Here is a 27,984-nt window from a genome sequence, read left to right as displayed (position 1 = left end):
ATGAGAAAATAACTTTATTCTCTTTTTAAATTCAGCCACAAATTGGTTTTAGAAAGAACAGAAGAGCCTTTGCAAAGCATCAGTTCCTTAGTATAGCATTTGCTTTCGGCCTCTTTAAGGAATCCCATTGTAATATGCACAAATTTACTTTTTAGTCTAATTTAATTTAAAATGTTCTCCATATTACTTACATGTCTAGCCATTTGTTGGAGATTGATATTGCCTTTTTATATCCCTTAAAAGAGAAAACCAAATGATGGTTTTTGAAAATATTTTATTTTTAAATGATATTAATCAATTTTGGAGTAATATCAATGGAGGCTGACTTTGCCCCCTTCCTAATAATTCATTTTGAATCACATGGCAAATTACATGTGCTTAAATATAGCCTCTGGTCATATGGAGGAACAAGGACCAAAAAGATTCAGAAGACATTTCTAAGATTAACCAACAGGGGGCTCTCTTAAATATTCCACATACAGTTGTTTCCTACCATTCCAAATTCATAGCCCATACAAATCAAACACCAATTTTGAATAAAATTTAAACCAAAAAATTAAATTTTGTTTGTCCAACAACTTCTATATTCAAAATAGTTAATTTTTGGTTTCTTGTGTTTCTGCTTAATAGAACTGGGTGCTGACTCTTGATGTTAACTCTAAAGAATAATTTATCAACTCACTATGCATATAAGGTGAACTAAGAACTGAGTCAATTAACTGGATAATTTGATCAAGATATTAATTAGGCAACTAATATGTACATAAAAATGAGGCAAAAGTGAAGTTTAGGGATATAGATTATCTGGATACTACCTCATTTCTCAACTCTTCTTTATATGTAGAGGAAGTGTTAAACATTGTTGCTAAAAGAGAAGAGAAATTGCTGTGACTTAAAGGGGTAGGTATGGGAATAAAATGCCTATTTCAATATAAGATGAATAGCAGCCTGTTTTTTGACTTAGAAATATTATCATACAATCTCATCCGTGAACTAATGTTGTGTTTATAGGTTTTATTCTCCACACTTCAGAAGTTCAGTTCAATAGGCAGAATAATTCCCTAAGGAAAGATTTGATTGAGGAAGAATCAAAAATTAGAATATGGAACTAGAATATACTTATATACATGGCAATACACAATACTTGGTCTTTCATCAGGTTGCAAATATATATTCCTGGGACTCTTCACAATTTCTGTTTTTTCCCTGCCAGTATCCTACACCCACTATTTTCACTCAGGAGAAGAAAGTGTCAAACTCTGACTTTGCTTTCTTGATTATGGAATATATTCACTAAATAAAAGGTTAACTGCAACAAAAATACTTAGAGGAAAGGTCAAGTATATTATTTTCCTAAAAAGGTTTTGATCTTTGAAAATAGTTTATTTTTCTGTGCATATTACAACTAATGGTTGCCATCTATGCCAAACATAAAGAATTATTTTTATTAGCAAGTTTACACATACTTATTACAGAAAATGTGGAAAATGCATTTAAAAATGGGGGAAAAGTGATCCATAATCCTATTATCTATATATATAAAAGGCTAATATGCAAAGTGTCCCCTCAGGAGTTCGACTGGGAGACCAGGAGTTCGATTGCTCACTATGATGCGTGCTGACCACCTGGAGTAGCGTGGAATGAAGGGAGGCCCCCGGCTGGCAGCTGGAAGCCAGGGAAGGGAGGCCCCAGCCGGCAGCTGAAGGCCCCGATCAGACCTGATCACCAGCCAGGCCTAGGGACCCTACCTGTGCATGAATTTCATGCTCCAGGCCTCTAGTTAAAGATAACTTATGATGGGTTAATATTTTGGTATATTTTCTAGTAGTAATTTTTTAAAAATATATTTTATTGATTTTTTTACAGAGAGGAAGGGAGAGGGATAGAGAGTTAGAGACATTGATGAGAGAGAAACATTGATCAGCTGCCTCCCGCACACCCCCTACTGGGGATGTTCCCGCAACCAAGGTACATGCCCTTGACCGGAATCGAACCTGGGACCCTTCAGTCCCCAGGCTGACGCTCTTTGAGCCAAACCAGTCAGGGTCTAGTAGTAATTTTAATTAACTTCTTAGCAAAGCTATAATTATATGGTACTTAAGCAATTGTATGAATTTACTTTAAATTGTCTGTTTTAACAGATTACAAAAATAATAAGTATTTATTAAAGCTAACTTGAACTGAAAAGTTAAGAGAAGAAAATGAAAATCACTCTGAATTTACCAGCATATTTTTAGGATAGTTTCATGTTCTTGTGCTACATTTTTCCCCCTAGCCTACTTAATTAAAAAACTTATATAACATAGGAAATTTATAGGTAATATTTATCATTGCTTTGTTTTTCAATCTTTATCACTTTAATTGTCCCCAACTCAGTTTTTAAAATACAGTTATTATAGAAATAAAGCATTTTTAGCAAAGATTCTTAGAGATCAATGGGAGTAAATATTCTACTGATCTCAGAAGCTTTGAGTTTCAAGAGGGAAAGAGAACATTTATTTAGTAACTCTCCAATGCAATGTTCCAATAATGGTGTCTGCTAGCAAATACCAGAACTGAATAGCACCAGTCATCATTTTACATGGTCATTATATGTTCCCAGAGCTTTCACCTGAATGGTGAAGAGTGGATTACAAGAAAATCATTTCCTGCTACTGAGAATGCAATGAAAGCCAGAGATAATCCAATGGGGCCTTCTGAGTTTGGGGTCCAAATAAGTAAAGAAGATACTTGGTTTTGTTTATAAGGTCTCTATTCTTGAGTTACAAATTTTGATTCATCATCTGATAGTCTTGTATAAGCCTTCAAGTAGACTTTGCAAGAAAGCAGTGTTACTATGAATCTTTGAATAGATGAGAATAGCTTTCTGTTAGCTTAACATGCAAAAGATCATTTAAGTATGCACACAGTTTGGGGGCCACAGTCCCCCCTCATAAACAGTAGATATTGCTTTGTTTTTACTTTAGAATGTAGTAAGATAAGTCTGAGGAAAGACTGGTTGTTTACTTATTTAGTCGTATTTTTGTTTGAATATTTGTAAGATAGTACTTGATCTTTTTTTATTATTCACAGTTTTGTCAGGACATATCAAAATAGTGCATTGACACCTGATATTTTCTTGGAACCTAGCTATTATTTTTATTACTGAGATAGTTTTTTTCACTCACAGAAGTTTCTTTAATTTCGTCCTTGATTGTTACATTTTTCAAATGTTCTGGTTTCCTCAAGTATACTTATACTTGTAGATAATCCCTCAGTTCTTTGACTTCCAGCAGGTCTCCTTCCTATCATTTGTTGTGTCCACATTCTAAGAAGCTTCTCTAGTTTGTTATCCATATAACTGACCTAATTTTTTGCAGTGACAATTGGGCCTTTAATGCCAAATTTAATTTTGTTTTGCATTTTTAGTTTTCACACTGTCTTCCCTCACCATCTATCTCCCTATCATCTTATCCTAGTATCTTTTCATCTTACCCTGTTCTCTCCTTATGGCTTGCTAATCTTTTTCATTAAACTCCTTGATGTTTCCAATTCTATTGAAGATGCTAAAGTGTTTCCTAATTGCCTCATGGTCATTGTGAGATTCTGTACTTCTGAGCATTGTTCTCTTATTCAAAATGAGTTTTTTTCATAGGTCATGCATTGTTTAAAATTTTATGTTTACTCATCTCAAAAGATGGAAACTTATCTAGTATTCTATGCATATGTCCTTTTACCCTTTGCTTCCATTGTAGTCTAATTCTTGTTTTGGAGCAATACCTAGATGATAAATTGATCAGCACAGCTCTTATATGAATTATTACCTAGCATATGTATTGTCTTGTGGCCTTCCTATCATCGAATCTTTTAAAATTTTATGTTTACTCATCTCAAAAGATGGAAACTTATCTAGTATTCTATGCATATGTCCTTTTACCCTTTGCTTCCATTGTAGTCTAATTCTTGTTTTGGAGCAATACCTAGATGATAAATTGATCAGCACAGCTCTTATATGAATTATTACCTAGCATATGTATTATCTTGTGGCCTTCCTATCATCGAATCTTCTCCTGCCATATTCCTTAACTCACTGGTACTCTAAAAGATGAAATACATAAAACATTAGAATTCCAAGAATGTATTCCTAATAGAATTTTGCTGGTCTCCACCCCTCCTGTGTTTTACATATGGAACTACAATTCCTGTGGTGATATGTGCCATTATCAGGGCATCCTTTCTGCTTTCCACTCCCAATCTCCTAGGCCGTTTTATGGAAATTGTTATCTCTAAAGTATTGCAGGTAAAAGAGACGTCTTCATTTGTAGTTAGAAGTGGGGACAACTGGTGAGAAAGAGAAGGAGGAAAGCATTCACCTGATCAATAGCGTTAGCTTGTAGGATAGTGCTGCCTAGTCTTTCAGGTTGGCATGGACCTTAAGTCTTTGGTTCTGAAATCTGGCAGCAGAAGAAAGATAAGGATAGTTCTATCTGCTTTCAGAAAGGCAGGTTGTCTGGTTCAGTAGTTCAAGAGCACAGCTGGTCCCACCACTGGCATTTTTCAATTAAGTTCACTCTGTCTTGAAGGAAATTACTCTTTTAACTTTTTGTCATCACATTGACTGCCAGCCCCTGTTTATTTTAAGAATTCTAGTCTATTTTCTTTGTCTTGGAGCATATTTATCTACAAGTTCCAAGAACTGGTTTAGGTGTTGCCAACCAGATGCTATTTTAAACTGAAAGTCAAGATTTGCATCACCTTTCTCTAGAGGGCATCACGTTGAAAGTGGGCATTCAAATTCTCCCTTGGAGTGTGACCTCTGCCTATGACTTCTTTACATTTGCGTCTTTATCTGGAAATGGTGACAGACCTGAGAAGAGGATATTTATTTTCAGTCCTGTTATTTGCAAGCCCTTTGAGCTTCTACAAAGATACTTAGAATCACAAAATGCAAATCAATCATGTGTCATAATGGTAAGTTTCAAAATATTTTTCCATTTGGGGGGTTTTATTCTTTCATTATCTAAACTACACCTTGGTTCTTTATAAAAAGAATTTTGTACTTTACACCATAGGAACAAAGTTTCTATTGGCTTGAATTGCTGGGAAGGAGGTGTGTGAATGGCCCCAAGTTATACATTTGCAGAGGAAATATCATCCAGATGCTCAAGTCAGCCTTTTCTTGGCAGACAACTGAGAACCATGCTGAAACTAGGCTTAAAATCTGTAACAAAAGAATTCCACAATCCCGTACCTTTGGAACGGACATTAATTAAAAGAAACAGCCCTTTCCCCCGTGATCAGAGTTTAACGACTATTAATCAGAGTTCACCACACAATTAACACTTTGAACTATGATTAGCAATTGGAAATCATAGCCAGACATGTTGAGGTTAGGATAGGGAATGGACATAGTCTGTTACCTAACTTGGTGTCCCTCATCTTTTTAAAAGAAGGGAAAAAATTAAGCACTCCAGTCCTAAGGAACTGGGCAGATTTTGTTTTCGGGGAGGTGTTTGCCATTACATATTGCACATAATGTATGGCACTGTTAGGAGGGAAAAATTGGAGTCGGAGTGGCTGGAAAGTTAGGTCTGCTCGGCAGCACGGTGAGATTGTTGACATCTGCCGAGGTTGGAGCGCTCAGTAAGCAGGAAATGGGGTGTCACTCTGAGTGGTAGTTTACCATTATCCTGGCATCCTAATGAAGTGTCTGCAGTGCACAGAGCTTCTGGATGGCATCTTAACGCACGGCTAAGCAAAAGCACTTCTCTCCCTGTCACTGTCATCCATCTGCCTGCACCCTACTGTAGCCAATGGGATGGAACCATGCTACAATGTGCTATAAGCCATTTAGAGTTGCACATTGCATAATCAGTCCCATCAAATATGTAAAAAATGGCTATTATTGGTTATTTTCCTCAAACTCTGGCACCTGGAGTTTGATACATTAAAGTTAAACTTTTCCAAGTGCTATTTATGCTATTAATTCCTCTTTTCACCCCACTATCTAAATGCATCCTCAATGTCTTAAGTCCTGTTAATGGATCAAAAGAGTTGTATGAATATTCATTTAAAAACTTCACTGTACATCACACTTGGTGAATTCATCAATTTACAATATAATGGAGTGATCGTTTTCTTTGAAATATTCGTTTTTAAGAAAAGGACAAAGCATAAATCCATTCAAACCACAGATTGGTTGTTTTCATCTTAGAGCATGTTATTTAGTTTGCAGTGATAGTTTGGGATTTTTCAATAGACTTCTTTAAAGACACAGTGCATGTCACCAAATACATTTGCATTTTAAACTAGTATTGTCAATGCTGGGTGGTTACATTTGGTGCTTTAAGATGATCTACCATAAAATTAAAATGCATTATAGAGGAGGATATCTGTGATTAGGTGGCATAAGTAGAGCAAGATGTGTGTGCAATCCTCCTGAAACTTTTAGACAGACCATGTATAACCCTCTATACATAGCTGCAAAGCAGCTGGGCTCTCGGGCACAAATTGAGTGATAAGATGGCCACTAAGTTGAGAAGGCGTTTTTTATAATAGGGGCAACAGGACTCTGCTAAAATGGGGGTGGGGTTAGATAAACAAGAGGGCATAACATAATTTGGTTGCATGAAGAATTTTTTCACAGACATTAAAACTATAGTAAACATGACAGCAGGGAGGCGTGCACTGCAGCACAGTGGGGAGCTCCGAGCGTCTGCCTGCCTGTGCCTGGCTCCAGCCACCGCTAGAAGTCTCTGACTTTCATTAGCACTCAGCGATTCACCCAGGTCCCCCAGCAAAGGACGAAAATCGAAGCAGCAAAGCCCCATACTCATTATTGTAAATACTCCCAGGTTACAGGATTTGGGGGGAAATAATAGCAGGATGATGTTAAACTAGAACAAAAGAGTCATTCTGAATTTTAAAAAATAATAATAAAAGGGTTTGTTCGTTGTTTGTTTTAAATCAGTGTAGCCTTTCATTCCATTGGTAACACAGTGTGTTGGAATATTAGACAACCTCTTTCCAATAACATTTTAGGTAACCCCGCTAAAAAGTGTGTACAACTCCTTCTGTGCAGTAAAAGTACAAGTTAATTACACAAATGACTCCTCCACCTCCACTCCTTCCCACTGAATTTGTGCAAGCATGTCTCACACGTCTCTGAAACAGAAACTATTTCCTTTGAAAGGAATTTGTAAGAATACAACAATTAGTGTGCTACCAAGTGTAACAAGGTAAGCAAACTAACGCACATCACTGCAAAATAATGCAAGTCAAGTTAAAGTATTTATTCACCTCCCCCCAAATAATGGAGTTATTTGAGAAAAATGTTGGCTTCTTCAAGGGTTCAAAGGGAGAGTGGTTTGCTATTGATGCCCAGAAACATTAAAAATGGTAAAGTTTGTTTTCATCTTTATTGTTGAAAATATTACATATGTCCCCTTTTCCCCCACATTGACCTCTCTCAGCCCGCCTCCAACCCCCACCCCAGGCCTCCACTACCCTATAAAATGGTAAAGTTTTTGTTTGTTTTTTTTAATGGAATGATAAGTGTTTATTTTTGCTAAACCCAGGCTTGGATCTGGCTTCTTCATTTATGCCCCCCCCCTCCCAGCTGCCCTCAGCATTATAGCACATAAGCTTTCCTTCATGTTCGAATATTTCTCCAGAACTCATTTGCAAAAGAGTCGAAGCAATATTAAACACCACATCCAAACCTCTTTTAAACACACAAAGAAATAGGGAAACATATCGGAACTAGACCATTGAGAAAATCTTCCTTTCAAATTTACTGTCTGCTTCACATGCTAGTATAAAACAGCCCACGAAGTCCCGTTTGTGATCCATTTGAAACCATCTTGATTTGCTTAAATTGTCACATTCTTCTTGCACATTTCTTCTAAATGCAAAGATGGCAAAGAATTCTCCTCCCTCTTCATTATAAAAGTGCAAAATTTCTGGCTTGTTTATTCCTAATGGAACACTTGAGAACGAAGAAAATATATAAATATATCTTTCAGAAGATTAGTTGTCTCAATCTTTTTAAAAGAGAGTATTTGTTCATTTCTTCCCCATGGTAAACAATGTGGGCTTTTCGTTGTAATTTTCCATTGTCAAATTAATGCATTTCACTTTACTGATTTGGTCCCATGCTTCAAGAACATCGTACCTTTAATATCCTTATTTCTTCTGTACTATATATTAATGTATGTCATTAGGACATAGATAGGAGCAATTTTTAAACAAATTTGTTGAAGGAAACTTCTACTTTCATTGTAACTCATGAAAACAGAATCTGAAAAAAAACTCGCAGTCTAACAAAATAAAACTATAGTTTACTTCTCATGAGAACCTTTTCCTAAGCTAAGGATTTCAGGCAAGAAATGGCTTAAGTGTTTTGAGTATTTCAAATCAAACATCAGAATTTTTTTCTGATGTACTGGTAAATATTCTATTGACAAGGTCAAAAACAGAGAAAATTCTGGCCACCAAGACAGAAGGGAGCATTAAGCATTAAAAAAAAAAGTAGGTTTATCAACTGCAATTTCTAAAGTTCTATGTGGTCCCTTCTACAGAATGTGGAGAAAGCCCTTCATAATTGAAGTGCATCCGTATATTCACTTACCATATATGTGGTTCTTCAAAAATTATATTAAGGATGTTAATGAAAAAAATGGCTAATATTTTCAAGAAACTATAAAGAAAAAGAGAGAGAGGGAGAGGAAAGCAAGCTGTGGCAAAAAAACCTGGGCTCAGCAGCTTTCTGGGGGAAATGGTGAAATGTGACCGTGTGATTTATAATGAGAAAAGGTATCTACAACATACAATTTTCTACCTAGCTGCAAATAATAATTCATAGTGATGTCCCTTCCAGATAAAAGACCTTTGCTATGTAGGACCCATGTGGTAAAATGATCATGATAAATGTCAGACCAGTGCAGGTAACGGCTTTACAAACCATTAAGATTAGCTGGCTCTTTTTCCCGATGATAACAGTAACCATGCTGTGACTCTATGTGGTAATAATATCTCAGTCCTGATAAATGCCAGAGCCAGGCAGAGGTGTTTATCATTCCCAGCTCAGAAATGCTGACTAAAGTTGCCACATGTTGCCTGTTTTTCTTCTTTTACAATAGTCTCACAATTAAAAAAAAAAGGCTGAATCATAAAATTATTTTATTCCCCATTTCTTAAAGGATTTTGATGTTTGTGCTGCTAACTTCGCCTGCTCTCAATGTCACTGTGTGGCCTTGTCAAGTGAACCGGCCAGGAAAACAGTTCACATACGAACCATTATCTCTTCTCCAGAGGGTTTTTGTTCAAAAGAAATAGTTATGGATAAAGTTTAATGTGCTTCCTTTAAAAAAGGTTTCTTAGTTAGCATTTGTCTTAATTTCATGACAAATCCTACTTGTTTGCAAGTGAGATTTTTTTAAATTTCCTATAAATTTAATTTATCTACCAATAGAAAGAGATAGAGACTTACATTAAAGACTTCCTATCTAGAAAAGTATTTGTAGGGTTTCTACCCTTATGAAAATGTACAAAGATAATGCTTAATATAAAGAGCTACTAGAGTATTTAAAAAGAATTACTGATTTATAATTAGAAAGATGTCAAGTGACTCAAAATGGTAAACCTTGTTTTTTTTAAAGCCTGTAAAACTAGATATATATGAATAAATATATTTCAATGAAAATTTTCATACAAGGTCTGGATTTCAAAGAAACAAACTAGTGAGCTTTATTTTCTCAGCCCAGATTATGGCCTAAAGGTGAATTAGTAGGATCTGTAAGTTACAGACATGGACTTGGCCACCATGACACCTCCATGATTACTTTGAAAACAAGAGTTCTATGGAGGACAAGACCATGCTTTTCCATGAAGATTGCTACTGGGGTGTCAGCTGCTGCCTTACTCGTCAATTCAAAGAGGGGCGTTGCTGCAGCATTGAGGAAGTTGGGCCTCAGGGAGTTTTAGGTTGGTGAATTTTAGGAAATGTTATCATCCTAAAATTGATTGCACCAAAGTAATACCACTTATGAAAAGTTATTGAGAACCTAAAATTTGAATTCTTGCCCTCGATGTGAGTGAGGTTGGCGCACTGGAAGTTCTAGAATAACACAGATGGAAAAGAAATGGTGACTGTTATTACTCTTCTCCTCTGGATTACAAAATGAGCAACTTTGTTTGTATTTGCCACAGATAGCACGTGGGCCTTAATGGATTTGTTTTATTCGACCACGTATACATACACATGTTTAATACTTTAAAAATGATTGAAGAAATAGATAAAACTATTTTCTTTTTAATAATTTTGAATTGCTTATTGCCAGGGAGTAGGAGTAAAGACAGCAAGAAATAGAGGTCCCACTGAAGATTAGGTGGGCTCCTCACAGCGTGCTGGGAGTGGGCGGGCTCCTCCAGTATGGGCAGAAGCACCCCTGGACACCAAAGCTCCCCTCACCGGCAGGATCCATGGGCTACGGCACTCAGTTGGCCAGTGTTCTTGTTATGGCCATTCATTAGCTAGAGAGGGCTATTTCCATTTTTAAAATTTTCCCTAAAAGGGCTTCTTTATTCAAAAACCAGACAAGATATTAACATCTCCCGAAAGGACAAGCTCTGATACAAGAGAAGCCTGTTTGCCAGCGAGGTGATTAGCTCTAATTCCCAGTTGATCCCCACCAGATAAAGAAAACGGTCTCACCTGAGTCTAATAATTAGAGTCCGTTCCTGCGGCATCTCTCCTGCGCTGCAAGTCACATACCGCTGTTCTCCAGTTGAACTGTTTTGACGTGGATTCTCAACACCTAAAGTCAAATGTACCAGGTAGCTCAGGCATTGCTTCCTTTTAATTAGATGCAAAGGATGGCTTTTCTGGTTTGGAGATGGGTGAGGAGTACGGAATCTTGGAGAAAAAGTGCAAATTGCCAACACCAGGTTAGCCTGGAGACCACTGTTTAGGATACAATGATGAGCCTATTTATGATATACTCTATCTACTGAGGAATTATAACCAAGCACTCTTTGATAATGGAAAGCACTCTGTGTATTTACAAAAATATCACACAGTATGGGCTGTTTCTGTTTTTTGGAAAGAGTACTAAAGAGTAAAATTTATGGCTTCATATGATTTTGGAAAAAGCCTTGGACTATGAGCAATCATATGTCAGCGCTGATACAGAGGATAATTCAAAAGAAAGATTTTGATTTAAGGGGACTTACACTTAATGACCATTTACTATATGTGCACATGTATGCATTGAAACATTTACTACTACTAACAATTTTATGAAATAAGTATATGGTGGTGGTTGTTTTTTGGTATTTTTAAATAAGAAACTGAAAACATCAAGTTTTCGGTTCTACCTAATTTTTAGATACCTCTGAAATGTACTGCTTCTCTTATTTATAACATGAGTTTGAAGTATGTGTCTATTTGTACCCATGCGTGAGTCTTGAATTCACCCTGGGAGGGGCTCTTCCTAAAGTAAATGTAACTTATTTAAAGGAATTTATCAAGCAAGTGGCAACATGCCTTGGATGACTCCTTAACATCCAACTCAAGTTTTATAAATTACAAGGAATATCCTCAAAGATTTGTATCCGGTTGCTAAGTACACTTAGAATATTCTGTGAAGACACTCAGTCCTCCTATAAGCCAGGACAGTCTCTAACTAAATTCTGAAGTGGTCATGATGCATAAAGTACAAACTGGATAGAAATTAGACTGCTTTCTTCCCAATATATCCCTGACATATAAGGGACTACCATTTTTCATGCTGGATGCATTATACATTCCAGAATAGCTTTCAGAAGCAGAACAGCTGTGTTACTGCTGACCTCCTTCAGACAAAGGGGTACAGTTGTCCTCTAAGAATTACAGATAAATGGACTGAAGAGTGCCCCTGATGCATTGGTGACCGGGAGAATTCAGTCTTTTCTTCCTCTGAGTGGACCTCTATAACAAAGCACAATTTATTTTGAAATATGATTCAACATGTGGCCATAAATAAGTTAAGAATAGTAAATGGATGGATGATAAGGCCAGAAAAGCGTTCCAGGGTCCGGAGGTCCAGAGTCCTGGACTGCGTAGAACTCTCTCCATCATTGTATGACTTTATCTTATCTCGCTGCAAAAACACATTCGGTTGTAAATATCCTTGTTTTAGTAGCAACATTTCATGCAGATAAATGCAAATGTAACCATCGTAAAGCATATTTTTTAAATGTGTCCTCAAATTCATGAACCAGGGGGAAACTATAAAGCCACATCCTTATCATAATGTTAAAGCTATTTCACATCATGTAGAAGATGTTACTTCTTTAAGTATCCTGAAGTTGTTTTTGAAGAAGCTCATTTACAACAGAATTTGGGGTAGTTTGAGAAGAATGGGGCCAGGTGAGTGAGAAGTGGGCATCAATAAGAAATGGTTTCCTATTTTAATGTCTACATGTGCATTATGTATATTTTTACATAAACATTATTTTTCCACTAGTGGGTGACAAAAATGAAGTCCTACCGAAAGAGTTTGTATGCAGTTGTGGGTTCACAGCTTAGAGATTGGAGAGGTTGTTGGGATAAGGGTGGGGAGCTAAAAAGGAGGTATTAAAGAGTATAGAGCATAAAAATCAATCATTAAGAAATAAAGGTAGGAGCACATGTGAGTGAAGGGGCAAAGAATTATAGAGTTTATTATTACTGAAAAGACTTTTATATAAGCCTTTTTGTATACAACTTAACTCTATTTCTCCATGTAGAAAAAAGTTCCTTGTTTTCCACTTCCATAAGGGATATCTCAGTCTTCTCAAAACTCTCAATACTTCACAATAATGAGAAACCATATGCTGAAGGAGAAATATTAATAGAAAGTGCTGTCTTTCACATGCTCACTGAATCAATTGAAGACAGTTGACACATCTTTAGTAAGCTGTGTATGAATCTTAGCTCATTAACTACTCCTGTATTATGTATGCAATTCCAATTCCTAATATGACACGTCAATAAACTAGATCTGAAAAGGTGTCATTTCGGTTTCAACGTTTCCAATTGTATTTTTAGATGTTCTTCCACTTAGAAGTGTTTGCGTTATTTCTTGATTTTACAAGCTATGGACAAGTGGGTGTGGTACTGATTTGAATGGGAAACCACTGCTTTCCTATAACCTTTTCAAAGATTCTATTCTAAGAAAATAAATTGCTCCTCCTTGATAATATTTCAGCCCTCTCTAAGCCATCATCCAATTCCCCCTCCATGTATGTACAACTTAGCCACACAATGTGTATAGCACAATTCAATTGTCCAATTCTTCAAGTGTGGGTGAAAGTTGAGAAAGAGAAAAAAATTCTATAAAATACACTTCATGTAGAATGTTTCTTATAAGCAGATATGGGAACCACCGTAGACTTTTACAAGGATTCTTCTATGTAACTGAACTACTCACCAGTCTGATTGTCAGTCTCTCAGCCTTTCACAGAGTAGTCAGTGTTGTGAAATGTCAGGCTACCACAGCAAGAGCATTGCCACCACTGGCACCATCTCAGTTCAACTACATTTGAATGCTCACTGCAACCAGATGGTGTGATTAATGCTGGAAATGAAAAGTAAACCCGACCAGCATGGCTCTCAAAGAAGGTGAAGAGGGGGAAAGGGAAACACTTATGAAATACTTACTTTTTACTAGTCATTGTTCTAGGTGCATTATATACTATCTTGTTCAAACTATAAAACTGGCTTTTTAAGTATTATTCAGAGAAAATAAGAAACTTGTCCAAGACCAGCTAATAAAAAGCTGTTACAGAATTCAAAGCAAGGTCTGTCTATTCCAACCCATGTTCTTGTCTTTCATTGGTTCACTTATTCTTTATTTAAGCCACTATATGCCAGTGCAAGTGCTTCCTAGCTTTATAGGAAAATTCCCAGTTGAATGGGAGAAATCAATAGGCATTCAAACCATGATAATATTTTTTTTAATTTTTAAAATTATTTTCAACTATAGTTTACATTTAATATTATTTTGTATTAGTTTCAGGTGTATAGCACAGTGGTTAGACAATCATGTCCTTTACAAAGTGGTCCACCTGATATTTCCAGTACTGAACTGGCACCACACATAGTTATTACAATATTACTAACATTGACTATATTCCCTAGGCTGTACTTTACATCCCTGTGACTGTTTTATAACTACCAATCTGTACTTGTCATTCCCTTTAGCTTTTTCATCCAGTCCCCCAACTCCTCACCACTCTGGCAGTCATCAATCTATTCTCTGTACCTATGAGTCTGTTTGATTATATTGCTCTTTAGATTCCACATATAAGTGAAATCATATGGCATTTGTCTTTCTCTGGCTGACTTATTTCACTTAGCATAATACCCTCTAGGTCCATCCATGCTGTCACAAATGGTAAGATTTCATTCTTTTTTATGGCCAAATAATATTTCATTGTATATATGTACCACAGCTTTTTTATCCACTCCTCTAGTGATGGGCACTGGGATTGCTTCAAACCATGGCAGTGTTACTAGTATGTGGAATAGAATGTGCTAGAGTAACAGAGCACAGAAGAAGAACTGACTCTGTCTAGGGAAATTCATGAGTATTTTACCTGGTGGTTAAACAGACTTGCTGAAGTTTTAATTGCTGCCTGAGCACCATGGCAGTGATCTTGCAAATTCATATATTTCCAATTATGCAACTCCACACCCAGCCTTTCTGCAACCACTCTTGACTAGATCATATGTTCCCTAAAACAGATGTTTGCTGGGTATACTCATGTGGACCACTCTCTACTTATCATTTGCCCAGCTTGATTTATGGCTGCTGCTTCTGTAGTCCTCAATGTCAATTGATCGCTTTTTTGGAGATTCTGACATTGACTTGATCATCACTATGGCCAGAGATTTTCATGAAATTAGAAAGGTTCCCCCCCCTCCCTCCCTTCCCTTCTTCTCTCCTCTACCACCTTTTAACAGTAAGACATCCTTATTCAGGACTGTCACAATAGATATCGGGACTACTGCTACCACCTCTTCTGTTATCACCTTTACTGCCTGAACCAAGTGGTTCAACAGATCCTCGGGTAAATTCTGTTACCAGCATGGGCTATATATCTTTGCATATACTCATTGGTGTGTAGCGTTAGCTACAGATGGCCAGATACAGGGTACCCAAGTGTCCCAAGAGCTCTGTCCTGGGCATACTATACCAATTTCACTCTCATCATTGACTTGTTTTCTTTCTTTTCCTGAGTTTCTGGTGTCTCATAAGTTCCAACTGGTCTCATGAAGCATCACAATATCTTAGCATCATTAAACTACAACGAGTCTTTCGAACCTTTGGGTAGAAAGATTAGATTTGCTGTATTCTATGATGTTGCAACTGGCCTCTCTCTCTCTCTCTCTCTCTCTCTCTCTCTCTCTCTCTCTTTCATTGACAGTTGTCCAATCCATATTATGTTGGAACTCACCTAAGAATAACTGCAACTTTGAAAGCTGTGACTGTGGGGGTATTATTTATAGGCCTTTGTGGTTTCAGGAGCAAAAAGAAAAGCTTCCAAGCACAGTTCTACTAGGAAGACTACCCCAGCCCACTTTCGCCAAATACCATCTTCTGCAGGATATTTTTCCCATAATTTCTTATTAAAAGTTGTTTGTTTGTTTGCAGCAGTGTATTTGAAATACCCTGCCTGTTTCTCTTTCTCACTCCACTTTATTAAGTTCATCTACCTAATAACAGGTGATTACAAATTGGGCTTCAGGAGGCACATCATATTAGGAGCTGTGTTTGGCTTTAGTATCAGAGAACCATTCATAAAGGTTCCAGTACACAGAGGCTGATTTTCTATGTCAAAGAAACTCAGAGACAGGCAGGTAGGACCAGGGACTGCTCCACAGATTCAGGGAAGTGCCTCCCAGCCATGTGTTCCACTCTGCTGGCCTCCGTTCTCAGTGTCATCTCATGCTATAACCATTCTATCTTCATTCTGAAGAGCAGAGGTGAAAGGGCTAAAAAGCTAAACCAGCACCCTCTCCATGGTCTCCCCAGAAGTCCCACATTGCACTTTGACTTAAGTTTCAATGGCCAATCTTAGTCACATGGCCACTCCAGCTGCCAAGGAAGTTAGGAAATGAGCTCTTTTAAGTGGGTATATTGGCATTCCCACAACAATGGGATTGCCTTGCTAAGGAAGAAGAGAATGGATATTGGGTGAGTGTTGCCTTACATATTATTCTCTTCTACATTATCTTTTGCAGCAGTAGCCTCTTTAGGGTCACTCGGAGCTCTGTGCTATTAGTTAGAGATTGAAGTATAGAAAATGTTTGAGTTCAATAAATAATTATAATTCTCTGCCCTGGTTAAAACTATGGCAAGATGAATTCTCTGGTGTACTAAGTAACTTAGTTTTTATTATGCCATCCATGCCCATAAAAGTAAAAAATAAACAAAATAAAGGAAAGAAATTCATGTGGTCTGCATTTTTGAAGAACTTATTTTTTAAATGTATATGACTATATTTTATACTTTCAATTTTTGTTTTTGCACTTTCCTAATTCATAGCAAAAACCAAAATGTATTACAGAAACAGGATAGCATAGAAGTAATAAAAAATTATTTACTCTTCCACAAAATCAAGCAAACAGTAGAATATTGGTAATTAAATCACACTGTGTCCTTGTGTGTTTGTTTCCTGTTGCTGCTGTAACAAACTGCCACAAGCTCATACAATACAAATTTATTACCTTACATTCCTGGAGGTCAGAAAATGGAAATCAGTTCACTGACTTCCTTCTGGAGGTCTATTTCTTTTCTTTTTCTAGGTTTTAGAGGCTGTTTTGTTCCTTGGCCCATGGCCCTTTATCACACAGCCATTTCTTTTCCTGCTTCCTCTGTCACATGACTTCTGTCTCTGACTCTGATCCTCTTGGTTCCTTCTTAACCACCTTCATGATTACACTGGGCCCACCCTTATAATCCAGCAAAATCTCCCCATCTCATAACCCCTAATTTAATCACATGACACATCCCTTTTGCTATGGAGGGTAAAATACTTGCAGCAGTGGTTCTCAACCTTCTTAAAGCCGTGACCCTTTAATACAGTTCCTCATGTTGTAGTGACCCCCAATTTCATTGTTACAAATTGAACATAATTAAAGCATAGTGATTCATCACAAAAACAATACGTAATTATATATGTGTTTTCCGGTGGTCTTAGGCGACCCCTGTGAAAGGGTCGTTTGACCCCCAACGGGGTCGCGACCCACAGGTTGAGAACCGCTGACTTACAGGTTCCAGAAATCAGGACATGGGCATCTTTTGGAAGTTCATTATTCATCCTACCACACCTTGTATAATAGTAAAAACACTTGTGAGATTTGATTCAATAGCTAAATGAGCACCTTATGCATGTCCTTCCCAGGAGTCCCACATAATACTTTGACTTATGTCTCTATGGCCAATCTCCGTCACACAGCCATGATCTAATTCAGAGTCAAAATGAAGAAACTCCATGATAATGTTGAGCACACCTATAACCTTTGGCTGCTGAGTAGGACTTTATGCTGCTAATTCTTAGTCCAAAATTCTCCTTAAAAAATTCCCTCATGTATCTATGAAATCTTATTTTTTCTAAACTTTGTTTTTATTTTATTTTTCAGAAAAACAAGATAACAACACAAGAATTGAAACTATGAAGTCCCTTGTACAAAAACTCCCTCCATCAAATCGTGACACCATGAAAGTCCTCTTTGGACATCTGACTAAGTAAGTTGTAAAGGTTTCTGGTTGTGTCATATACTCCTTTCTTAAATGAACAATATTTAATTTCAGATCTGTAAGATAAGAGTTTCTAAATATATCTAATATTTTCCCCTCTCAATCATCTAAGTCTTCCTGCAGAAGTTGGAGAATGTAATAATGGTAGGAAGGAGAAGCTACAAAAAGAACTTCTGACTGAATTGATTTTATCCTGGCCTTTTCAGTGAACAGATACTTGTTGATTAGTCAGAACTATACTCAGAGCTGTGAGATGGGTCATCTTTACTTTGTTGTGTAGTACAATGGGAAAGGTATGAGATGTTTCAGACATGAGTTCAAAACCTAGCCCTGCCTTGTACCAAGTGCTAGGACCATAAATGAGTTACTTAAATTCTCTGAAATTTTATTTCCTCATTGGCAAAATGTTGATTCAAATTATCAAGGTGCTGTCCTGTAAGAGAAGAGTATTCCAAGCAGAAAAAAAAAAAAAACAAAACACAAAAAACAAGTGTAAAAACCCAGAGAACCCAAAGAGCTTATTGTATTTGAAAAGCCAGGATGGCTAGAGCCTATTGAACGAGGGGGATGGTGGTGGGAGTTGGGGTCACAAATGTTAAATGGGTGTCAGATCACAGTAAGACATTTGTAATCCATTGTAAATACAATGAAGAACCACAACTGGGGGAATATAAAAGGTCACACTGGCCATGTGGAGAATGGATTGTAAAAGGGAAAGCAGGGGCACCTATTAGGAGGCAACCCTAGTAGTCCAGGCAAAAGATAATGGTGGCTTGAGTGGAGCCCTTGGAGAGATATTCTAGAGTTGGGTCAGGTTGGATTTGCCTGGTTGGGATGCAGTGAGTAAGGGCAAGGAGAAATCAAGTGTGTCTCTTAGGGCTTGGGCTTGAGCGAATGGAAAAATGGTAGTGCTACACAGATGGGTAAGTAGAGGGCCCTTTTGGACATGTTAAATTTGAAATGACTGTTACTCATTTGTCCTCTGTTAACGCCTTCCTCAGATAAGGCAGAGCTCAATACAAGTGATAAGGTTTTAGCTTTGACCATATGCAGATGGTCATGTTAAAGCTTGTTAGAGTTTACTTCTGTGAGGTTAAATCTCCTTCATCACCTTAATCGCCATTCCTTGGGTCTGGTCATTTCTGCAGATTATTCAATGAGTTCATTACATGAATTTTAATTGTAAATGTAATACATGTGATTGCACACAAAAAAATTAAACAGTGGTGAATATTTTATTAAAAAGTGAAATTTGCCTACTAGTCATTCTTAGACTGCTGAGTAGAAGTAACTAACACTTTTGTATATGTCCTTCCAGACCTGTTTCTAAGCACATGCAAAAATGTGTGTATGGTTGTTGATTGTGTCAAAGTATATCATACAGCACATATTCTCCTGCAACTACTTTGCAACTCATAGACAGCTTCACATTTCATTAAACAGACTCATCTGATTCTTTCTAATGATGATATAGCATTCAATGGTATGCATAGCTCATAATTTACTTAACTAGTCACTACTTTAGGTACATGTCTTAATCTAATTAGTCATATTATCCTCTTACTTATTTTACTCCCAGAGGGGCACCCGTGTCACAGTTCAGAGGACCCCTCGTTGTTAGAATGGCCTTTCCTGTCACCTCCACATCCTGGCTACAGTGGGAAACCCAGTGTGATTTAGTGAAAGGATCTTGGGCTTTAAAGAAATAGGTAGATCTAGTGTCAAATCCTTGTTCTATACTTAACTCCCTTTATAATCCCAGGCACATAAAATTGGATTAAATTATGTTAGCCATATCCTGTGGTTATGAGAATTAAATGAGATAATGCATATAAAATGCCTGGCACAGGGTAAGCATTCCTCAAATGTTAATTCTTTTCCCGTAGGATCCAGTCACACTGTGAAAAGGGTTTCAAGTTACAAGTAAATACCAGAGTGCTTATCTCAGTAACGTTAACTGGACAAAGTCATAAAACAAATGGGAAAGTGTAGTCTTTAATGCGATGCAATACCTAGTCTTGTATATCTTGAGAAATATCAATTACTCAGTCTCAATTAATCCTCTTCCATTCCAACTGAAAGAACAGCTATAAAATGAAGAAAATGAGAGTCAGCTAAATTCTTCTTTAAAAAAAAATAAAACACACAGATGAGAATCCATCCAATTAAAAACCTTGGAAGGATGAGAATCTTCACCTCCATGCCACACCATTCCAGTGTGAACAACTAATGCCTGATTGTGTTTTTATACCTAAATTAACTTCCTGACTTTGCTAGAACTTTCATTCAGCTCGGTAGAGTTGGAAATAGATGTATTTAACGAAGATTTAAGAACGGATTACTATATCACCTTCACAGCATTCACATTATAAGATTTTTCATTATAGATAGACAAGTGTCATTTGCCAGTCACCCACCTTTCTTGAGTGGTGTGACCATATTCCACTGCGCACTGATTTTTAAACTGGGTTTAATTATGCACAAGTGTGTGCACATGATTATATCTTGTTAAGCATTTCTTGCTAAGTTTTTGATAAACAGCAAATCGTGGCATGTCATCAAAGCCTGAGAAGACTAAATAAGAAGATTGTTTAACGAGAATTTAAATATATTCATGTTTGAAAGAATCATTAGAATGTTTTCCTTAGTCTTGATGCATTTGGTAGTTCTTCAGAAAAATCTACCATCAACACTTGTATGTAGTGTTTATTTCAAATTGTTGCAAATATATATATTTTGAAGTTTGTTTAGTGAAGGTCAGGGAATGTAATGAAGTGCCAGAAATTCCACTTGGCCTACGTACTCTACAGCCAACAGAACAGAGCTCCATGTTTGCAGAGGTCTGAGTTAAATGCTCCCTTGAAAGCAGAGAAGTGCCAACTGAGAAAGCTCGATACTGCACAATTGGACTAGAAGGTGAATGCAAGTTCTGGCCAGGAAGCCAGAACTTTTAACGGGTTGTGATTATATTAACCATAAGATTACACAATAGCTGTAAAGGCTAAATAGTCTCAGAGTCCTCGTTCTTGATCAAACTTGAGTTCAAGTTCTATGGTTCTGCTGTGATAGCTTGAGATCAGGAATTCAGCATAAGCTATCATTTCAAAATGCCATCAACTAGCAGCCTTTATTTATAGTCGCTTTCACAAATTGACATTACAGTGAGAAGCACTGGAAGGACCTGGGGTACCTTCTGAACTGTGACATAAATGGCAAGTTCTATCTGTATAAAATATAAGTGTCAAGTGCATTTGCCTTTAGCCTGCTTCTTTGGAAAACTAGGGAGGCAAAGCGAAGCTGAAGTTAATGGGAAGGAGGACCTGGAATGGTGAGAGAGAGAGAGAGAGAGAGAGAGAAACATCAGTGGGAGAGAGACACATCGATTGGTTGCCTCTCACATGTGTCCAAACCAGGCAGGGTAATGAATCTGCAACCCAGGTACATGCCCTGGAACAGGAGTCTAACTCAAACCCTCCGATCCCCAGGTCAACATTCTAACCACTGAGCTGTGCCGGCCAGGGCCATACAGTCTTTATTTCTTTCCTTTCTTTATCGCCCATGTCTAGTCAGCCATGGAGATAAGTCTGAGGTTTCAAACTGTGAAAATAGTCCCTCCAACATTAATTTTAAAAAGCAAAAGCAAGACCTGCTAGAATGGTGCACCCTTTTCTCTATTTTGCAAATGCATGAAGGAGAAAGAAAAAGATGAGGTTATAGAAAACTAATAAAATCAGATGAATCCCATTTTGTCAGGTGTGTATTGAATCAAGCCCTCTACATGCTGCTCAGTGGGATGTGTCTCTCTGCATGTTGGAAAAGGCAAACATGTAATATATCTCAAGAATGAAAACTTTTTCAAATCTTTATACGTTTTGAGTGGTCGTCTTAACTGCTGGGACCCTATCCTAAGTAACAGCAGGCTGGTTCTGCAGATAAATTGTTTACAACAGAACATTTGCACTGGTGGAGACCTGGAGACAGCCGGCCGAAGCGTTCAGTGATGAGGGACAGAACATGGTAAATGGTATCAGTTCATACTATTTTAGGGAAATGTGGTTCATAGCTAATTGGGGTTTTTTAAATTCAGGGAAATGCTTGTGCTAAGTTAAAGGCAGGGATATAATATTTTATATACTCAGAGGGAGTAGAACTATAAATATGTGGAAAAGTCATGCATCTGGAAAAGACTGTAAAGATATATGCTGAGATGTTACTATTTCTTTCTTAGAGTTGTTGCATTATGAGAAGTTTATTTCTCTCATGTGTTTCCTTTTCACTTCTACCTACGGTGTAGAAGGAGCCTGAGCTGGGGAAGACAGGTAAAGAGAACAGGCTTTGCAGGTAGGAGACCTGAGTGTGAGTGGAGGCTCTGCCCCTCACCAGAGACACACCATGAACAAGCCCCTTTACTCTGAGCTTTCGTCTTCTGTCTACAAAGTAGAGATTGCAATTGATCCTATTTGTGTGAGGAGTCAATGAATAATCTTTTTAATAGCCCATGTTAGGGTCTAGATAAACATTATATGTTGACATGTACTATTTTTATAGTGAGACAAATATAAAATAACTTTCAATGAAATAAATACAGGAAGAATCGCAAAGGCTGGGTTGCCAAATTTCCCGGCTTCCAGAAAATTCTTCGTCTCACCACAGAATCGTTTTCCAAAACCATAGTTTCTATGCTGGCCCAACTCAGCCAGTTTCCCCAGTCCCGGTGAGGCTGTTTTCACATGTTTGACAAACCACGTGACACCCCCATGCCGTGCCCAACCCCCACGTGTACTCCCGAGCCTAACTCCAGTCTGTGTCCGACTCTACATCCACCTGATCCACATCTTGCCCCATGTTCTCAGACCCGACTAGCTTCACCTTTGAAGTGGGAGCTTCCTGCGAGAGAATCTGGGCTCCTTGCCTTTCAGCTGCTGAGGAGGGTGGAGGCGGGCCCAGGCCTCCCTGAGCTTCGCGGGCAGAGGCTCCCCTTACCGCAGTTTCCGAGGGACAGTTCTCTTGCTCATTGTCCAACTTATCAGAATGTGTCTCACAGTGAGGGCTTCCTGCCAGGCAGAACAGCACACTGGCCTTGTGGAGGCCTGGGAAGGGAGATGTTTTGAAGCCAGTAGGGCCTTCTCCTGTGCCTCAACCCCGCATGGAAACCCTCCTCGAATTCGATCAACTCCACATCCGCCTAGACCACATGCTGGCCTTTTGCAGTCCTGGGATGTGTGTTGCAATTACTATCATTAAGGCTTTTTAGCCACTGCTGAAAGTCTTTCCCACATTCTTATTTCCAGGATAAAAATAATATAATTACAGATTTTTAGAAAATAAATACAAAAATGCACCACTAACCCAAACTTGTTAGCCAGATTTACTTTGTGGCATGCATTTTGGAAGACAAAACAATCTCAAATTCAGTTCCCAAATAGGTATGCGTTGTTCACAGAACATCAGCATGTCTTAGAAGTGGGTGGCTTGTAGAGATGACACGCAGTAGTCATTCGTTGACTTCCAAAAACAGCCTTGGAAGAATATACGGACTGCAGACTTTGGATGCAAATAAATGTCTTATAGGAGACTTGCACTTTATAAAAGAGTTTGAAAGGGGAGCTAAAAATCTTCCCTTTTTGTATTGACTCTAAGAAAATCTCCCAGCTGTTCATAGAATTCCAAGGTGAAAAACTGATATGGCTGAATAGACAGATCTCATGGAAGGGTGCCAGTCGAATGCCTCCGTGAAAGGCGAGACTGGCGAGCTGTGGCTATTTTGTGAGAGTAAACTGATATTTAAAGCTTCTCTGTGGTCTTCACGGATGTTAAATAAAATATTCCACAAAAGCATGTCAAAGGCAACTCAAACGATGATGATCTAGAAATATAAGGGTTGTGTGAGGAAACGATGGTGAGGTAAGAATCCATCCACCCTGTCTTTAAAGCGGCATACATAGCGGGCATTTCTGATATTTGGGGGGAAAATGAGACAGGGTTATAGAATAGACTGGAAAGCCCGTAAGCCCGTGCCCTTCTCCCTGATCACGGAGCCGTGCCTGGTGAAGCCGTCTGCCTGCCGCGGGCCTCTGAAGGCTCGGCCCCGTGTGCTTTGGAGCAGGATGTGTTTTTCTGTGCTGACTTCTGGCACTCCGCCCTTTTTCTGTACACTTTGGTCTCTCACCCAACCACAATACCTGATATCCCACGACTTGCAAGCCCTGGGTATTTTTACTGGAAAATGAGGAACCTGTGCAAATTGTTATTTTCTTTTTTTCTCTCTCTCTCTCTCTTTTTTCTTTTCCTTTTTTTTTTCCTCCCTGAGGGACAGGGGCTGCAAGTTGTTTGAAATAAGCCAGAAGCCTAATAGCTCCTTTGCTTGTGTATTTGAAATGGCACCCTAATCACTTTGAAGAGCTAATGTACTTCCTATGGGTCTGAAATTTCTCAACTGGACTCCCGTGGCAGAATTTGGCCTGGTAGTTAAGAAAATTAATTACTCTGATCGTGAGGATGAAGCAATAGTTCCCAACTCCCTGTAGTAATCATTAAAATGTCATCTACTTAGGAGACATCTTGGCACAGGATTTATAAGGTCTGTGAGCTGGGGACTAGGGTTCAATGATCCTTCCAGTGGTGGACCCTTGTTCTGCAGGAAGGCTTTGGGAGATAAGGCTTTTTAAGACCGGAGTGAAATTATTACTTTTGATCTTTTGATTTAACATCTGAATGGGAAAATTAACCACTGAATAATAGGGAGGAAAAAAAACAAAACTTAAAATGGCTACTGCCCATCTATCACTGTCTTCCCTATTAGTGGTGGAACCACCCCACGGAGTGTGTTTCTCTCATAAGAGGCAAGGTTTTTAAGTTGCTGCACCCTTTTCCACCATGAATCTTGGCGTTTTACCTAATGGAAAGAATCAAGGATTTGGAATCGGAAGACATAAGCCCACATCCCAACCTCAGCCCTTAGAAACTGTACAACATTAAGAAAACCTTTTAAGGTCTCTAGCCCTCCCTTTTGCTCATGTGTGCACTAGGTCAAATAAATTTGCATTTGTGAAAATGTTAACTGTAAAATCTTATCCACCCATTACTGCAGGAAGTCTTAATGAGTGACTACTGTACTCCAGGCACTGAATTAGATCAGAAGTTGGGAACTGTAGATCATGGAATACATCCAGCCTGCTACCTGCTTTTGTTAAAGTTTTCTGGAACACACACACACACACACACACACACACACACCCTCATATATTTATATACTTCCAATGGCTACTTTCACACTGCAATGGTGAGAGTTATATAATTGTAACCAGTTGCACAAGGCCAAAAATATTTACTCTCTGACCCTTTACAGAAAAAATTTGCTGCCCACACAATTTGATACTAGAGGCAGAAAGGGGGCTCCTACCCTCATGTATCCTATAGTTTCCTGGAGTAAATTAAAAAACAATTATAGTAAATATGGTGCTAAATCACAAGACTCTATGAAAACACCAAGCAGGTGCTGAAATTTAGCCTAGAGAAACCAAAGAGAGCCTCCCAAATGCCAGACGCTGTCTCTGGGGATGGCAGTGTGGCCGACAACAGGCCGACTGTAAGCAGGGAGAATACTCTGTACCAAGAGGCACCGAGAAGAACTACAGCGTGGTACAGAAATGGTGGATCCTAGAAGCGGTAGAACATAAGCCGAGGATGTAGTAAATGAGCTAAATTGTGCAGGACATTATACGCTTTGCTAAAGAATTTGAAATTCATTCTGTAGACAGTAAATCACTGAAGGGTCTGAAGCAGGGAGATATGGTGGTGCGATTTGTATTTCTAGAGATCACAATCCTTTTAAGTGTGAAGAATAGCCTGTAGGAGGGCAATGCTAGAGGTAGTGAACCTTGTTAAGAGGATTGTATGATAGTCCAAGCTAGAGATCTCAAACTAAGGGAGGTGGGGGCGGAGGGGATGGGGCAAGGGATGGATACAGAAGGCATTGCGGGGGGAGGGGATTGAGTCAACAGGATGTGCTCAACAAGTGCATGCAAGAGGTTAGAAATAAGGAAGATTTCAGATGGCACCCGGTTTTTAACTAGGTAAGTGATGATATCCTGAACTTAGATAGAGGACAAGGATAAAATGGGAAGCATGAAAGAAGTTGAAATTTTGGGGACATGATGTGATTTGGTCATTGTTTATATTCCATTCATGACATCTATTAGAAGATAAGAACTATATGTTGGGAATTCAGGAAAGGTGATTGGGTCTGAATTTAGGAGTCATGGGTTTAAAGATGGCAACGTGGTAAGGTCATGAATAACCTTAAGGAAGGGTGTGAAGAGAGAAGAGGGTTGAGGACAGATTCCTGGGGATGTCTAACACTGAAGGGTCATTAGAGGAAGAGCCTGGGAAAGGAGTCTGAGAATGGCATGCATGGTGACAAAGAAAACTTGGCAAGAGCAGAACTATTAATTTTTTGTGGTTAAAACTATTACTTCCAAAAGGAGGCCTAGAAAATTCTCATGATAACAGGACATTGGGCAAAATTTACAGTGATATCTAGCTACTGTTTGAGCCTTCAGCTTTTGGCACTTGAAAAATCACAGGAATAAATATTATAAGCTGGAAGAAAAAATGTTACTGATAGCAGTTAAGTTCTTAAAATATTGATGAAGGTGGGAATTATAAGAAACTGACCTGGTCCCTTTGTCATTAGAGCATAGGCTCTAGGAAGACAGGGATGTGCATCATGTTGACTCTTGCTACATCCCGGAGCCTAGTACAGAGCCCCACACATCACAGATAGTCAGCAATTTCTGTTGAACACATGGAGTCACATGACTTCATCGAGAGAGAAGATGATCATCTAATAGTCAGTTATGGTTCCACTTAAGATCAACTGGAAATTTGGAAACTTGATATATTTCAGACTAAGACTAGGGAACATTACATTCTGAGGGTATTGGTTAGTAAGCTGTTCCTCTCAACTCTCTCTTCACCTGATGTTTATCTTTTCATCATGATGAAGAGAAGAGCAGCCCTGATTGTAAAAGAAGTAATATGTGTCAGTATTAAGATGGCCTGTGCAAAGGCCCTGAGCACAATGAAGGGGTGCTAAGAGAGGCTCTCCTACTGAGGAAGACTTGGCCAGGGCTCTGTGACCACCCATCAGTGCTGGAGCCTGTTAGACCTGTCGCTGTTGTCCAGGGGGGTAAGGGGAGAGGTGCCAGTTCTCCTGATTTCTCGATTATCTGGGACTTGTAACAGATCTCAGAATATAAAAACTTAGTTTTATATTTTCTGGCATTACTGTCACTACTAAATTAAAGACTACTGCTCCTATCTCCTATTATATCAAGCAACCTCCCTGTCCATCATTTTTTCCAGGTCCCATATTGACCTCATAGGACTACCTTGAATTAGTTAGCATTAGGTGAAGCAAAAAAAAAAAAAAGCCCCCCAAAAAACAAAAATCACCTTGATTACAAACGCTTGCCCTCCACTCTTAAGTGTATGAGAAATTCAGTTCCTGTTTTGTGAAGCAGAGACACAGAGAAACTTCAAAGTGAAAGGGGGGGCGGGGGGAGATCAACCAGACCTCAAGTCACCTGATTTCCAGTCCACTGGACCACACTCTGCTTTCCTGCCAACACCAATACCCGGTTGTGTTTCCAGGGAAGAAGGAATGATGAGGCAGCGAGTGAGAAAGACCAGCCAACGGTGATAGACGCACAAGCCCATCGCTCGAATTCCCTTTCCTTTTTTAATTGAACGCCAACTATAATCCCCGCTCTTTAAGTAAAATTACCTAACTAATTAGGAAGCTGACATACTGATATAAGGGTTTTTCTTGGTGTCTGTGTTCTTTCTCTCTCTCTCCAACTCTCCAGCTCTCCCTCTCTTTCCCTCCCTCCCTCCCTCCTTCCCCTAACACTTCGCTTTCCACCTAAAAAGTACCGGGGAAAGTTTTATTTTTAGGAGTTCTTTTTAAAACATGTTCCATGTCCACATGCATTAATGCTGTGTGTGGGTGTGCATGAGCATATATGTACACTTCGGAGGCTTACATTTTATTAAAAGGCAGGGACGGCTCTGCCTTTACCACCTCTCCTCTCCCCTTGACATGGAAAGCGCTGAACCCAGATGCCCAACCAGGGAGAATACTCTTCCAGGAGCAGCATCTGGCCTCCTGGCAAGCCCTCCGGGGAGCTGCTTGGGGAGCTTTGCAGTTGCCTCGCTC

The 27,984-nt window shown here is 38.6% G+C and overlaps 1 protein-coding gene across 1 annotated transcript in view; it reads left to right on the top strand.

Moving 5' to 3' along the window:
• Positions 1–27,984, top strand: part of ARHGAP15 (Rho GTPase activating protein 15) — a 665,580-nt gene that overhangs the window by 584,329 nt on the left and 53,267 nt on the right. The window contains exon 12 of the mRNA XM_014548044.1: positions 17,648–17,753. Coding sequence (XP_014403530.1) covers positions 17,648–17,753 — 106 coding nt within the window. The remainder of the gene's footprint in view (positions 1–17,647; positions 17,754–27,984) is intronic.

The sequence above is a fragment of the Myotis brandtii genome, unplaced genomic scaffold (genome assembly GCF_000412655.1).
Source record: "Myotis brandtii unplaced genomic scaffold, ASM41265v1 scaffold493, whole genome shotgun sequence".
Taxonomy (NCBI): domain Eukaryota; kingdom Metazoa; phylum Chordata; class Mammalia; order Chiroptera; family Vespertilionidae; genus Myotis; species Myotis brandtii.
The sequence above is the reverse complement of the archived record's forward strand: the minus strand, read 5'-3'. Positions and strand labels throughout refer to the sequence as shown.